At 42.8% G+C, this 15,998-nt stretch overlaps 1 protein-coding gene across 1 annotated transcript; it reads right to left on the reverse strand.

Annotated features, from left to right (window-relative positions):
- Window positions 1–7,706: 7,706 nt before the first annotated feature.
- On the reverse strand, window positions 7,707–15,306 carry LOC109917924 (F-box only protein 5). The gene is made up of 4 exons (XM_020517817.2): window positions 14,458–15,306; window positions 11,725–11,815; window positions 9,457–9,630; window positions 7,707–8,442 (listed from the first exon to the last, which is right to left on the reverse strand). The coding sequence occupies exons 1-4, from the start codon at window positions 15,258–15,260 to the stop codon at window positions 8,194–8,196; spliced, it is 1,317 nt and encodes a 438-aa protein (XP_020373406.2). The 5' UTR covers window positions 15,261–15,306; the 3' UTR covers window positions 7,707–8,193.
- Between the last annotated feature and the right edge of the window lie 692 nt (window positions 15,307–15,998).

Genomic DNA, 15,998 nt, shown 5'->3' on the forward strand with positions numbered 1-15,998 from the left:
CAGTGGTTAGATTGTCTCTTATTGGTGATGGTCATAGCCTGGCATTTGTGTGGCATGAATGTTATTTGTCATTTGACAGCCCAAGCCTGGATATTGTCCAAATCTTGTTGCATTTGGACACAGACTGTTTCAGTGTCTGTCATGAGAGCGACAGCCTTTGACATTAAGGCTGCATTCAACCAAGTGTGGCATCAAGGAGCCCTAGCAAACTGAAATCAATGGGTAGCAGAGAACAAACTCTCCTCCCCCAACCTGTCCATCTTCCGACTCACCTAACCGCTCCACCCTTCCCACTGACCAACCACAATTACCCCCTACCTTCATCCACCTATCTCCATCTCGCCTACCCTCCATTAAATTCTGTCCAAAGTATGGGAATAACAATATTCTCTGAACGTTCACAGCAATGACACTGTCGTAAAATATAGGGACACACAACTATAAAATCTCTGCTCTGTAATGGTAAGAAGTAATGGTCAATCATCGCAATATTCTGACTGGGTCATAGCACAACACTCCAAAATATCACAGAAATGTTACTGTGAAGACAGAGGCCATTGGTCCCATTATGTCCCACAGTCTTTTCAAGCGACCATCATCACTGAGTGCCAATCTCCTGCTTTGTTCCCATAACATTATACACCATTTCTATCCAATTATCCAGTACCCTCTTGATGGCTTCAATTGAACCTGTCTCCATCACACTTTCAGGCAGCGCATTCCATATTCTAACTACCCACTGGGTGAAAAAATTTTTTTCTCACATCACCTTTGCTTCCTTTGCAAATCACTTGAACCGTATGACTTCTGGTTCTTCATCCTTTTACAAGCAGGAACAGTTTCTCTGTTCGAATCCACTCATGATTTTGAAAATGTCTATCAGATCACCTCTTAGCCTTCTTCTTTCCAAAGACAACAGTCCCAACTTCTACAATCCATCCTCATAACTGAAGTTTCTCCTTCCTGGAACCATTATTGTCAATTGCTTCTACACTCTTTCCATTATATTCACATCTTCCATATAATGTGGGATCCCCAAACACACATAAATGTCAGCAAAACAAAATAACTGATCATTGACTTCAGAAAGAAAGAAGGACATCACCCCTATCTACATCAATGGAGCAGCGGTTGAGAGGATCGAGAGCATTAAGTTCCTAGGAGAGACGATAACGGACAACCTGACCTGGACTTCCCACTTAGCTGGTCAAGAAGGCACAACAACACCTCTTCGTCCTCAGGCCGCTCAGGAAATTCAGCATGTCAATAAAGACCCTCACTAACTTTTACTGGTGCACCATGGGAAGCATTCTATTCAGGTGCATATTGGTCTTATACCGCAACTGCTCTGCCCAGGACCATAAGAACCTACAGAAGGTGGTGTGCACAGCCCAGACCATCACAGAAGCCAACCTTCCATCCATTGACTCCATTTACATGGCTCGCTGCCGCGGAAAGGCTTCCAACATCATCAAAGACCCATCGCACCCCGGTAATGATTTCCTCCAACCTCTTCTGTCGGGCAGGAGATACAGAAGCTTGAACACACACACCAAAAAGTTCAAAAACAGCTTCTTCCCTGCTGTTATTAGACTACTGAATGGACCTGTTAACTTCAAATAATGTTGATCTTTTTAATGAGATAGTAGGAACTGCAGATGCTGGAGAATCTGAGACAACAAGGTGTAGAGCTGGATGAACACAGCAGGCCAAGCAGCATCAGAGGAGCAGGAAGGCTGACGTTTCGGGCCTAGACCCTTCTTTTTAATGTTGATTTCATTTCAGGCACGTCCTGTGTAACGTAACCTGCATGCCTCACTCTGTGAAGATTTTCACTGTACTTAGGTTCACGTGACAATAAATCAAATCAAATCAAATCAAACAATACTTCAGCTTTTTTTGTCTCTATGCCACCCAGTCTAGGTAGTTATGCCCTTGTTTTTGCTGAGGTCGGGTTGTCAAACCTAATTCAATGTATTCCTGCAGTTCTGATCATTGACATCCAATTACCTGGCACCTACACACAGTCTATTAATATAATTGCAATGTTATATTTGAAACTGGTGCGGTACAACAGGTTGATGCAGGTGCCATGCTCCAGATAAGCCTCCTGCTACCATATTTGTGACTTAAACTGTGGGGTCTTTCTTACATGTTAACAGGATGTGAGCATCGCTGGCTGGTCCAGCATTTATTGTCCATCCCTAATTGCTCAGACAGTAGCTAGGAATCAACCACATTGCTGTGGGCCTATAGTCACATGTAAGTCAGAACAGGTAAGGATGGTAGTTTCCTTCCCTAAAAGACATTAGTGAGGCAGATGGATTTTTACGTGAAACGAAATTACAGTTTCATGGTCATCATTAGACTCATAATTACAGATTTTTATTGGATTCAAATTCCACCATTTACCATGGCAGGATTCAAACCCAGTTGGCTCTCTCTTTCACAATGTCCTGCAGATGTCTCTGACCAGCCCTGTCATTGTTCTGTTGTTTTTCCCAATAATGCCCCCGGTCTTATGTACACAACACTAGCCTCTCTGCTCCTATGATGCTGCTTGGCCTGCTGTGTTCATCCAGCCCTGCACCTTGTTGTTTCGGATTCTCCAGCATCTGCAGTTCCTACTGTCACTAATGGAAGACGTCCAGCTTGTGTGACACCTTTGATGTTCTCTTCCATATCTCGCTGACACAGGTTGCAGTCTGCACATCACAGGATGTGCAAGGTAGATTAGCTCAGTCGCCTGGACTTCTGGCTTGTGCTAGAGTGATACTAACAGTCCCTCCTTCTCAACCTCTCCCCTCGACTGAGGCGTGGGGACTCTCAGGTTAAATTCACCACCAGTTGTGTCTCTCTCCATTGAGAGAGTAAGACTATGATGACTTTAGAGTCATAGCTGTGTTGATAGTGTCAAGTGAGGTGAGGAGTTGCTTACATCTGAATGTGGGGGTGCAATTTTAACCCCAGAGGTCCTGATTATTTATTTCAAATGTTATGTTTACCATTAAGGATGTTCACGCATCCTTGCAGCAAAACTGCTTTCTCCAGAACTATGATGGTCTGTCTGACATCTAGTGACAACATTGTGCATTACACTAACATTTGGCTTTTCTGTACAAAAACAGAAGTTGCTGGAAACGTTCAGCAGGTCTAGCAGCATCGGTGAAGAAAAATCAGAGTTAACGTTTTGGGTCCAGCAACATTTCCAGTTCTGAAGAAGGGTCACTGGACCCGAAATGTTAATTCTGATTTTTCTTCAGAACAGCCATGGAAACAGGGCTGGAGAGTGAGACTAGCTGGGTAGCTCTTTCAGGAGCTGGTACAGACATGGTGGGTCAAATGGCCTCTTTCCATTCTGTAAAATTTTGATGATTCTATAATCAAAGAAAGCCAACCCCAACCTGATTAGAAATTAGGTAATTTGAATAAAGTTCTAAACTAAAACATCATTATCAGTAAAAGAAATCTTGAGGTGCCAGATTTCCAGCAACTCTGATTTTGTTCCTAATTTACAGCATCCACAGTTCTTTCAGTTTTTATTTGGCTTTGCCGTGTTTTGCTTTGGGAAACTGATTAACAATCAAGAGCAAGTTGAAACAGGCTTATAAGATCCTTGAGTTTATAAATAGAGGCATAAAGTATAAAAGCAAGGAAGTGATACTGCACCTCTACAAATCATTGGTCAGTCCACATTTGAAGTATTGTGTTTAGTTTCGGCACCTTATTTAAGGAAGGACACTACAGCTGTGGGGAGAGTGCAAAGGAGATTTACTAGAATGATACCAGGAATGAGGGATTTTTAGATACAAGGAAAAATTAGCGAGATTGGTCTTATTCTCCTTGGAAGAGAGACGACTTAGAGGCAACATTTTTGAGGTGCTCAAAATTATGAACAAGCCTGACAGAGTGAAAAAAGGAAATTCTGTTTCAACTATGTCAGTAACTAGGTGTCACAAATTCAAGACTATCAGCAAGAGAGCTAGGAGTGAGGTGAGGAGAAACTTCTTTACTCAGAGAATATTAGGATTTGGGGAATGCGCTGCCTGGGAGAGTGGTGGAGGCAGATTCCATAGAAGGTTTCAAAAGAGCTGGATATATGTTTGAAAGGGATGAAGTTAGACAGCCATGGAAACAGGGCTGGAGAGTGAGACTAGCTGGGTAGCTCTTTCAGGAGCTGGTACAGACATGGTGGGTCAAATGGCCTCTTTCCATTCTGTAAAATTTTGATGATTCTATAATCAAAGAAAGCAAACCCCAACCTGATTAGAAATTAGGTAATTTGAATAAAGTTCTAAACTAAAACATCATTATCAGTAAAAGAAATCTTGAGGTGCCAGATTTCCATAAAGACTGAATATCTGTGCTGGGAGGAAAACTGTTATGATGTCAGGGCCGACAAGTGACTCCAGTTCAACACCAATATGTTAGGGGAGGTAATGGTGGCCTCGTGGTATTATTCCTCCACTGTTAATCCAGTTAATATTCTGGGGACCTGGTTTCAAATCCTGCCACTGACGATGGTGGAGTTTGAATTTCATATTTAAAATCTGATGGCCATGAATCAATTGTCAGCAAAATTAATCTGGTTCACTAATGCAAGTCTTACCTGTTCCGGCCTACATGTGACTCCACATTGACTCTTAACTGCCCTCTGGGTAATTTGGGATGGGCAAAAATGCTCACCTAGCCAGTGATGCCCACATCCCATGAATGTATTAAAAAAAAACACTCTTTCAGAAATTGCTGGAAAAACTCAGCAGGACTGAAGAAGGGTCATTGGACCAGAAACATTAACTCTGCTTTCTCTCTACAGTTGCTGCTAGACCTGCTGAGTTTCTCCAACAATTATTTCTGATTTCCAGCATTCACAGTTCTTTTTTTTTATGGTTTACTCTTTAATTGCCTCTGAAAGTGTGTAACTGGTCTTTGGAAGTGTGGCATGTATAGGGAGTCTCTGAGATTGATGAAGACAGGTGCTGGATCCAGACCATCTCACAACTCAGATTTTATGGGTACATTTGGCGGTCGTTATTCAGCTTTGCTGGGTTCCTTGCTGCTGGGATGACCTTTGCCCTGCATTTTTTAATCATTGATTTTGACAGATATGCAGTACGTACCTGTGCATGTGAACTATTGTGTTCACCTCCCTGTTTACTGATGCAGTGTAAAATAATTTGTCATGGTTTTGGGGGAATGAGAATAGACCAACACTGAGGAATGAATCTTAGTTTTTCTTGGCTAAGTCCTAGTTGCATTGAGTTTCTTGGTTGACTTAGTGATACTACTTCCCCCCCGAGACAATTTACTAATTACTTAGCAATTGCTGTTATCAATTTTTATAGATGCACCATAGAAAGCATCCTATCCAGATGCATCAGAACCTGGTATGGTAACTGTGCTGCCCAAGGCCAGAAGAAATTACAGATTTGTGAACACAGCCCAGTCCATCTGGAAAACCAGCCTTCCATCCATAGACTCCGCCCATACTTCCCAATGACTCTGGAAAGCAGTCAACATAATCACAGACCCTTCCCACCTGGGTTATATTCTCTTCCACCCTCTTCCATTGGGCAAAAGATACAAAAGTTTGAAAATACGTACCAACAGATTTAAGAACAGCTTCTTCCCCGCTGTTATCAGACATATAAACGGACCTCTCATATATTAAAGTTGATCTTTCTCTGCTTCCCTGTAGCTGCAACATTATATTCTTCCAATAAGCTGATGTACATAAGTAAGGTATGATTTGTCTGGTTAGCACGCAAAATGATACTTTTCACTCTATCTTGGTACATGTGATAATAATACATCAAATCAAATCAAATCACATCAGCCAGGAGTGGAGGGTACAACACCAAACCATCCAACCTGTTCACAGCAGGGCACTTAGGAAAATTGAAGGTTATCAGGTAGAGTCAACATGGTTTTGTGAAAGGGAAACCACTTTACTAGAACTCATTGAAGAAGTAATGTACTGTGGATAAAGGGGAACCAATGGATCTGATGCACTTAGACACTGAGGCACATTTCAGAAGGTTCCACATCAAAGGTTATTGTGGAAAATAAAAGCTCATCTTGTCAATTGTGGCATGGATAGAAGATTGGCTGCCCAGCAAGAAGCAGAGAGTAGGCATAGATTGGTAAGATGCAATAAGTGGCACAAGGATTGGTGTTACACCCTCAATGTTTTGCAATGTATATAAATTACTTGGATGAAGGGACCGAAAGTATGGTTACTAAATTTGATGACACAAAAATAGCCAGGAAAGCACGTTGTGAAGAAGGTATAAGGGAATACAGAGATATTTTTGTTTCTTGGGGGTTGGAGTATAAGAGTAGGGAAGTCTTACTACAAGTCTGCAAGATGCTGGTGTGGCCACATCTGGATTACTGTGAGCAGTTTTGGTTCCCTTATTCAAAGGAAATATACCATTTCATTGGATGCAGTTCAGAGAAGGTTCACCAGGATGATCCCTAGTATGGAGAGATTGTCTGATGAACAAAGACTAAACAGGTTGGGTCTCTACTCACTGGAGTTTAGAACAATAAGAGGTGATCTCACTGAAACATATAGGATTTTAAACGGGCTTGACGGGGTAAATGCTAAGAAGATATTTACCCTTGTGGAGAGTCTAGGACCAAAGGACATAATTTCAGAATAAAGGGGCACCGATTTAAGACTGAAATGAAGAGGAAGTTCTTCTCTGCGAGGGTTGTGTGTCTTTATAACTCCTTGCCACAGAGAGCTATGAGGGCAGAGTCCTTGTATATGTTTAAGACTAAGATAGACAGACTCTCTATTACTAGGGGAAATCAAGGGTTACGGAGAAAAGGCAAGAAAATGGACGTGAGGAATATCAGATTAGCCATGATCCTATTGAATGGCAGAGCAGGCTCGAGGGGCCGAATGGCCTACTCCTGTACCTATTTCTTACGACTTATTGATGAGTGGCCTTCCTGAACTCTGTTGAAACAATTTAAAGACGTTAATCGATAATTTATCTTGTGGACACGTCAGCTGTTAGGTTGACTCTTAAAGTCCTGCCTGTGACGTGTGAATAGTCAAACAGTCAGTTCTCAAGCTTGCAGGAGACACATAACATGCGTGTAACCTTCTTCAATGTTTCATCTGTACAATGGCTTAAAAAAAATTTCTTAAAACACAAGAGTGTTAGTTGGCTTATCCCCTCAGACCAGTTACTCAAACATGGTCACAGCATGCTGATTCCAGGCCTATAGTTTAGCTATGACCAGATTGCGTATAAAGTACAATAAAAGTGGGAAATACAGAAAATCTTACAAAGAAAACCTTTTCATGTATATTTTTACAGGCACAGCTCAACCAGTTAAATATTCACTGGATTGACAAGCACACTATTAATAAAAAAACAATTTGGTAAAGAGGGCAGCAATTCTGCACCTTCTCATGTAGTTATAACACATTTTATTTCAAGTATTCTAGTTTATATTATCTCCCGTTGCTTGTTTCATCCAAAGGTCACAGAACCATGCAATTGTCTGACTAACTTGGTCTTCTCATCTCTTTGTAGCCCCACTGAGTTCCAGTTCACACCATTTTCCTAATCCCAGGCTAGTGCAGATGATCCAATGACCCAACCAGCCTCCAGTTTAGGTCACTTCCTCGGCAAAAATTATAACCTGCTTAAAGTTTTGAACAAAATGTTCCAACATAACCACAGTGTTTTTTACACATTTATTGAACAGTGAATATATTACATGGGGGAGAAAAAATAATATAAATTTTAGGAAATAATATACAATAAGAGAAAGACTCTAAAAAGGTTGGCAAACAGACAACAGAAACTACATAGTGAGCAATGAGCCAGGCAGAATTTTCAAAGTCCTGGGTCAATCACATAAATATATACATACACAGTTTATTGTATATTGCTGAAACTACAATTTAACTGGAAATGTAACACTATTAAAATATCTGTGACATGTTCATTCTGCATTTATGATATCTCTTGGTATTTCATATATTAATTTTTAAAAAGAGTTTCTTTTAAGTAGATTTTCTGGATTTATAAATAAAACTGCAGTTCAACATCTTCCATAAAACTGTCTTAAAATACATATTTTTATGAAATTCATTTTCTACTAATTGACAAAAATAAATCCAACATATTTGCCTTTATACTCATATACAGACACTCTCGCTCTCTTCTGTCACAATCGTTTTAAGTTCCGTTTGCTCTTTTTGCTCCCTGCTTGTGGCTGTGACTTGAAGTGGCTTCTGTACTGGCGGCGAGCACAATCTTTTGACCCATGAAAGGTGTCAAAACACAGTGAGCAGTAATCATAGGAGCAGTTTCCATTGCTGCAGACTGCCCTCTCCTCACAAGATGAAAATTTGGCCGGTGAGGCACACAGGGGGCAAGTCTTGAGGGTCTCATCCCACTTGAGTGTCTTCACAACCTGGGTGGGGACAGGGGAAGAGAGAGAACACGTCGTGATTTGAAAGTGGGGATACCAACACAGTGGAAAATTGGCACAACAATGTTTGAAAAACAAACGGGACGCAGACAGAATTTCAATGAGGTGGTTGGCAGTGATGGGAGATGTTTGACTTCTCAAAAAAAAAACCACATCCGTCCCAGGCATTACTGTTCAACTTGCTCTCGCACTGACCGGACCCCCTTGGACAGGTTCTCTCCGTCCTTTGGCATCAAGAATAAAACCTGCTTCCTCTCTGTAATGTGAGGTTGTTCCATGCATAAAGAAGAAAGTAGCACAGAAGCCAGGTTCCCATTGAGGAAAAAAGACAGATGCAGTACTGAATACCAGATTAAGACAGGAGCTTAAGGAGTTAAATTACAACAACAAGGTGTACATTAGGCTTGCATTCCCTTGAGTTTAGTCAAGGCACATGGTTGAATTGATTCTGTTTTAAAAATAACAGAGATTTGACAGGGTAGAATCACAGTTTTTATAGGACAAATAAAAGTCCCTTTTGGTCCATTGTGTCCACACTGGTCATGAAGCATCGATCTGTTCTAATTCCAATTTCACCACTTGGTCCATAGCCTTGTATGCTGTGATGTTTCAAGTAGTCATCTAAATATTTCTTACATGTAGTTTCATTGATCCAGTTCTACCATCCCTGTAGGCAGTGAGGTCCAGAGTTTTCGCCCACAGTGCGGTGAATATGTCTTTCCTCAAGTCTCCTCTAAACCTCCTGCTCCTTACCTTAAAACTGTGCCCCTGTCGACCGACCCCTCTACTAAGTTGAATGGTTTCTCCCTTTCTATTCCCCTCACAACTCTGTATACCTCAGTCAGGACCCTGCTCAACATTCTCTGTTCTAAAGACAGAGAGAAAATGAGTGGGAGAGATTCTGACAAAGGGATGTAGCCTCGCAATTGGAGCCAAGCGAGTGAAGAGTGAAGTCTGGAAAGAGTTTGACTGCGGTGGGAGAAAAAAGTAAGCTACCTGTTGATGCCGAATGCTTCTTTGGGAAAGACGGTTTGTCTTCACCGGGCTGGAAGGCTGAGTCGAGCATTTCTGAGGGGAATTTACACCCACACGCTGCACGGAAGACAGCACTCCTCGAGAAACCACATTCCTGCGGATGGTTGTGTCATCCAGAGAGTCAGCAGCAGACGACTGATAACATGCGGAAAGAAAATAAACACCGGTTTTAAAAAATTTTAGGGAATAATTTAGAACACAACAGGATGCAGAAATATTGGATCTGTTTAGAAATACAGCCGTGGGACTGGAGAACATTAGGAACTGGAGAAGGCCATTCAGCCTTTTTGTTAGATAGTACTTTACGTAACTCCATTCGCTGTTGCCCAACGAAAACTTACCAATCTCGGCTTGAAATTTCAATTGATTTTCCCGCCATTTCATGGAGAAAATTCCAGATTTCCCCTGTTCATTGTTTGAAGAATTGTTTCCTGACATCACCACTGAATGACCCTAAATTAATTTTAAGGCTCTGCCCCCACCCCATCCTGTACTCCTCCGCCATCTATCCTTTTAAATCCTCTTGATACTTTAAACACCTCGATCAGATGACTCCTCAATCTTCTAAACCAGCAAATACAAGCCAAGTATACACCCAGTAACACCGGCATTCTGATGAAGAGTCACCGGACCTGAAATGTTAACTCTGCTTTCTCCCCACAGATAATCGCCAGACCTGCTGAGTTTTACCAACACTTACGGTTTTAACCCAGCAACACTATTTCAGGTTCACAGAGTAATAATGTCCACCAGAGCAGAATGTCCAAAATTCTACTGCCACCAACAAACCTCCACTTCACAACATCTCTCCGATGAGCGCCATTTCTTAAGTCCTAATGAACTGAAGTCACCGTTTTAAAAAGCCCTATTGCAAGGACCAAGCAACAAGAGTCCCAGCATGAAAACCAACACCTCCCCCACAACACCTCTTTACTAGGGATAGCACCATACATCTGACAAATTCCAGGCATCAAACCCCTTCAGAATCTCAAATGTTTCAATGAGAAACTCTCATACTTGGAAACTCCAGAGAAATTAGGTGTAATTTGCTCAGCATTTCATTGTAACAGAACCCCCTATATTCAGGGAATAATTTAGCCAACTGTGGCTGTAATCCAATTCCTCCTTAAATATGAAGAAAATGTTATTCTAGATGTGATCCCACCAAAACACCATGCAATCGTCACAAGACTTTGTTACTCTTATATACCAGTTTCCTTGCAATAAAGGGCAAATTCCTATTTGCCTTCCTACTTGCTTACCATGCCTGCTTGCTAACTGTCTATGCTCCTTCTATGAACACATTCAAGCCTCATTGAACATCATCATTTACAGGATCCTGACCCTTTTGAAAAATACTGCTTCTACTCAAACGACTGAAGTGACTACCCACAATGTACCATCTTGTTGCCTACTCAGTTAACCTGTTGTTACCTCTTTGCAGCTTTTCCCATGTCCTACCCACATCTATTTAAGCCAACCCTCCCCGAGTAGTGCAGTGAAAAGCTGGTGACAGTCATGGTTTCAAATGCTTGCGTTGAAGAGTGCTCCATGCAAAAATATGCCACGTGCTTGAATCAGTTCATAAGAAACCTCACTATATTTCACATCTTAATATTTTAGGGGGCCCGATGTGGTAGATATTGATAGGCTGCTTCCCTTGAGGAATCAAGAGATGTGGGGATATAGTCTCATAGAATTCCTACAGTGTGGAAACAGGCCCTTCGGCCCAACAAGTCCACATCAACCCTCAGAGGATCCCACCCAGACACATTCCCCTATAACCCACCTAATCTACACATCCCTGAACTCTATGGGCAATTTAGCATGGCCAATCCACCTAGCCTGCACATCCTTGGACTGTGGGAGGAAACCAGAGCACCCGGAGGAAACCCACGCAGACATGGGGAGAATGTGCAAACTCCACATAGACAGTTGCCTGAGGGTGGAATCGAACCCGGGTCCCTGGTGCTGTGAGGCAGCAGTGCTAACCACTGAGGAACTGTGCCGGATAGGGTGATAAAACAGTGCTGAAGGAAGGTCAGATATGATCTTTATTGAATGGCAGAACAAGTAGAGGGGCTGAATGGTCTACTCCAGCTCCCAGTTCTTGTGTATCAACACTCATCAATGCCACAAATTGTGGAGAGGCCACCCTAATCCTTTACACTATTCAAGTATTTACCAGAACTCTCAACCTAAACAGGGAGGAAAGGAACAATCACCTACTCTTTGTAAATGCAAAGCAGTCCTCAAGAGCTGGCTTGCTCTTTTATCGTCTGAAATAATTCTCCTCCAGGTCTTGCTCACCTTGGAACAGCTGTTGAGAAAAGACAAAGCATGGTTTTAGTTACCACATCTTGACAAACAGAAACTGAGTTCTCAAGAAGTCATACCAGACTTGAAACGTTAAATCTGTTTCCCTCTCCGCAGATGTGGCCAGACCTGCTTAGTATTTCCAACACTCTCTGCCTTGGTGACGAATAGAAATGTGGCTCCAAGCGAACAAGTCCAGCAGCATCTCAAGGAGGCCTGTCTCTTCCTCAGCTCCTCTACAACACAAGGTATAAGAAAGACCTAACTTCAAACCCAAGAGTGGTTCCAGCTACCAAGTGGAGACACTGGTATCACAACAACAGATGAGCCAAGCTGTCACTGAACTGGTCAATGGTGGGGTGTTGTTTTGGGGGGTGTGGGGGGATGGTGGGGAGTTCTTTGGATATGTTAAGATTGGACACCCCTCTCACACCATTCCAAAGCGACTGACTGTAGTGCGGGAAATGGGGGCAAGGGGAATATCAGCAATTTGTCAACACAGATAGAATCAGAGAAATAGCAGCACCCCCTCCCAAAACTGCAGGAGTGGGGTCTGCCATCACTGAGCTGGAGTATGAAGCCAGATTGCTTGCTCAAGTTCCTTGGCACAGTTTTGTTCCAGGCTGAAGTTCCCTCCACGATGCCACACATCTTAGTTCAGGGGACATGTCTGCACCGAGACACAGAATAATAGAGGAATTACAGCACTGAAGAGGCCACTTAGTTCATCACTGTGCCAGTCAAAGAATGGGCCACCCAGCCCAATCCCACTTTCCAGCATTTGGCCTGCAGCCCCTGCAGGAAGGAGACAGAACTTCGGGTGCAGATCTCCAGACACCTTTACAATGACTCAAGTGGTCCTGCCTCTATTCAAGTAGTGAGGTCCAGACCCCAACCACCCTCTGGGGTAAAACTCTTTCCTCGTCTCCCTTCTAAACTTCTACCAAACACTTGATGTTAATGCTCCTCCCAGTGACTGAGCTCCCTGCTAAGTCCCTTCCTTCCAATCTATTCATGCCCCCTCACAATTTGTACATCTCAATCCAATTTCCCCACAGCTTACTGTGCTCCAAGAAGACAACAAATCCAATAGGATTAGTCTTTCCTCATGAGCTGCACTTTTCCAGTTCTGACAACATCCTTGTCTTCTGTACCCTCTATAGTGCATTTCCATCCTTTTTACTCCGAATAACCACGTACAATATTCAAGTTGTGGCCCAATTGATAATTTACACAGTTCAAGCATAACCTCCCTGCTCTTATATTCTCGACAGTGTCTAAAAGCAAAAGGGTTCCATTTGCCTTTCTAATCACCTTGCTGACCTGTACCTTCAGGAATCTGTGAACATTCACTCCACAGTCCCTTGCTTTGTCAGCACCGTCCATTACTTCCTCATTTATTATATACTACTTTGCCTTGATTGACTTCCTCAAATGCATCATCTTTCACTTCTCCAGGTTGAATTCCATTTGCCACCTTTCTGCCCACTTGACCTGGCCATTGATATCTTCCTACAGAATTCCAGCTTCCTTCCTTTCAACCAAATGAACAATTATTGTGTTTGTTCATGTCTCCCCCCTCCAACATTTAGGCTCAAATCTTTAATATGTGCCATAGATAATCCTGCAAGAAACAGCTGACCAGTTGCAAATACATCACCACCAAAGTTACCACCATAACTCACAGCCACATAACTTCATGGCTTTAGTGAATATTTAGAACCACTATGCCCAGATCAGACACATTGCAAACCCTTCCAGCTAAAGAGGTTTCTCCTCAACTCGCTATTGGATTTACTGTGGATTGTCTAACATTTCTGGTCCCTAGTTCTGGTCTCACATGCAAGTGGATGCATCACCTCATGTCTACTATATCTTTTCACAATCTTAAACTTCTGTTGTAGAGAAGCATTTGAGGATTCTGGGTCTGCACTCAATACAGTTTAGAAGGATGATGAGGGATCTGATTGAAACTTACAGAATATAGAGAGACCTTGATAGAGTGGACATGGTGAAAATATTTCCAATCGGAAGAGAGACTAGGACCTGAGGGCACTGTCTCAGAGTGAAGGGACAAGGAGGAATTCCTTCAGCCAGAGTGTGGTGTATTCATGGAACTCCAATAATACCGAGAGCTGTGGAGCCTGAGTCATTGAGAATATTTAAGTCAGAAATAATTAGAGTCTGAAGAAGCTGGGCACAAAATCTTAACTCTGCTTTCTCTCCACAAATTTTGCTGGACCTGCCGAGTTTCTCCAATTTCTGTTTTGTTATAGGCAGGTTCTTGATTAGTAAGGGCATGAAGGGTTATGAGAAGGAGAATGGGATTGAGAAACATATCAGCTATTATCGAATGGTGGAGCAGGCTGAATGGCCAAATTCTGCTCTTACATCTTATTACCTCTCTACATTCTCCTTTTAAAATGTAAGCCCCCAGGCTATTGAGCCTTTGTCCATGGGTAGAAGCTCTCAATTATAGCATAATCCTTGTAAATCCTTACACATAATTTCTCCAGGGCCTATATATACTTTAACATATTATGAGAGATTAGAATCATATGGAGTGCTCCACGCATGACCCAACTGAGATGCATTACACTATAAACAAGGCAGTTAGGTGGGCATAAGCGAGAAGAAGGAACTTACTTCAGGAGGCTAGGGGGAGGCAGGAACCTCAGGATTTTTTTCAGAAGGTCGGGGAATCCTCGATCCACAAGTTCTTTCCAGATGTCCACGTATTCTAGCCCCATCTTCCTCCCAATAAGGTTTTCCACCGTGAAGACTTGGCCCCGTAACGTCTCCTTGAGCAGGGACTTGTCCATCCTCAGCTTGCCCTTTATGCGGCCCATACTGTGGCAGACTGCCCACCCGACCTGAAGGGCTGGCAGCTGTTGCCATTTGGTCAGCGTGAGAGTCTTTTCGCGTGGCTTGGCTTCAAGTCCGGGATCACCTGCCTGACTGTGCGTTGGTGAAATGGCTGCCAGAACTTCCACCTCCTTCCCTGAAGGCTGCTCTCCCTCACATGCTCGGCCTTCAGAAGAGCCCCCAATTCGGTGATCGCTATCCTGCACAAGATTTCCTTCTTCCTCGACAGAGAAAGGGGACTGATTCAGCAGAGAGAGGTAACTACTGTCTGGTGACAAATAACCACTGTCCAGCGACAAGTTGGGGTTAGACTCAGAACTGCCATGAGAGCAGGCCACTGGTTTTGGCTGAGTTTTTTGTTCAGCGGGCACTGCAACAGTCAATTTGCCCATGGCAGAAGATGTGATTCTGGCATCGATGCTGGATTCTGGAGACTCAGTGTCTGGGCAGTGTTGCGGAAAGTTGGAGTCACGCTGTAAGCTGCCTGCCTTCCGACAGCATGTCTTCATAGTATTGCCGTCGTCAGAACAGGTACTGCTCACTGTGCAACTGCTACGGTGACTGGTACGACCGGTATACTTCATGTCGAAGGTATTGAGAACTGTGGTCTCCCCAGCAGCTTCTCGCAATACTGAAACTGAAAAGATACATTACTTTAAATAAAATGTCATTTAAAATCTGATGAAGAGAATGGCACCTTAATAAATGTCCAGATGCGGAGCTCACTAGAGTAAGGAAAGGAAACAATCAATCTCAGGCTTAAGTCTGAAATTACCCTGTTTATAGAAACGTAGAAAATAAGAAGAGTCCACCATTTTGTCCTTCGAGCCATTTGATACGATCATGTTTGATCATCCAACTCAGTTCCCTGTTCCTGCTTTCTCTCCATACCTTTCAATCCCTTTAGAACTATATCAAACTCCTTCTTGAAAACATTCAATGTTTTGGTCTCGACTGCTTTCACTGGCAGAGAATTTCCCAGGCTCTCTACTGTCTGGGTGAAGAAATGTCTCCTCATCTCAGTCCTAATTGGCCTATTCCGTATCTTTAAACTGTGACCCCTGGTTCTGGGAACACTCTTCCTGCGATTATTCTGTCTATTCCTGTCAGAAATGTATTAGCTTCTATGAGATCCCCGTCATTCTTCTAAACTCGAGTGAATATATTCCTAACCGAACCAGTCTCTCTTCATACACCAGTCCTGCCACCCAAGGAGGTAAGTTAGGTGACTAAAAAATTAACTAAGGACACAAGTTTTAAGCAGCATCTTAAAAGCAGGAAAGTGAGCAAGTTAGGGAGGAAGCTTATGGACTTGGGAGCTG

This window comes from Rhincodon typus, chromosome 9, assembly GCF_021869965.1.
Source record: "Rhincodon typus isolate 14 chromosome 9, sRhiTyp1.1, whole genome shotgun sequence".
Lineage (NCBI taxonomy): Eukaryota > Metazoa > Chordata > Chondrichthyes > Orectolobiformes > Rhincodontidae > Rhincodon > Rhincodon typus.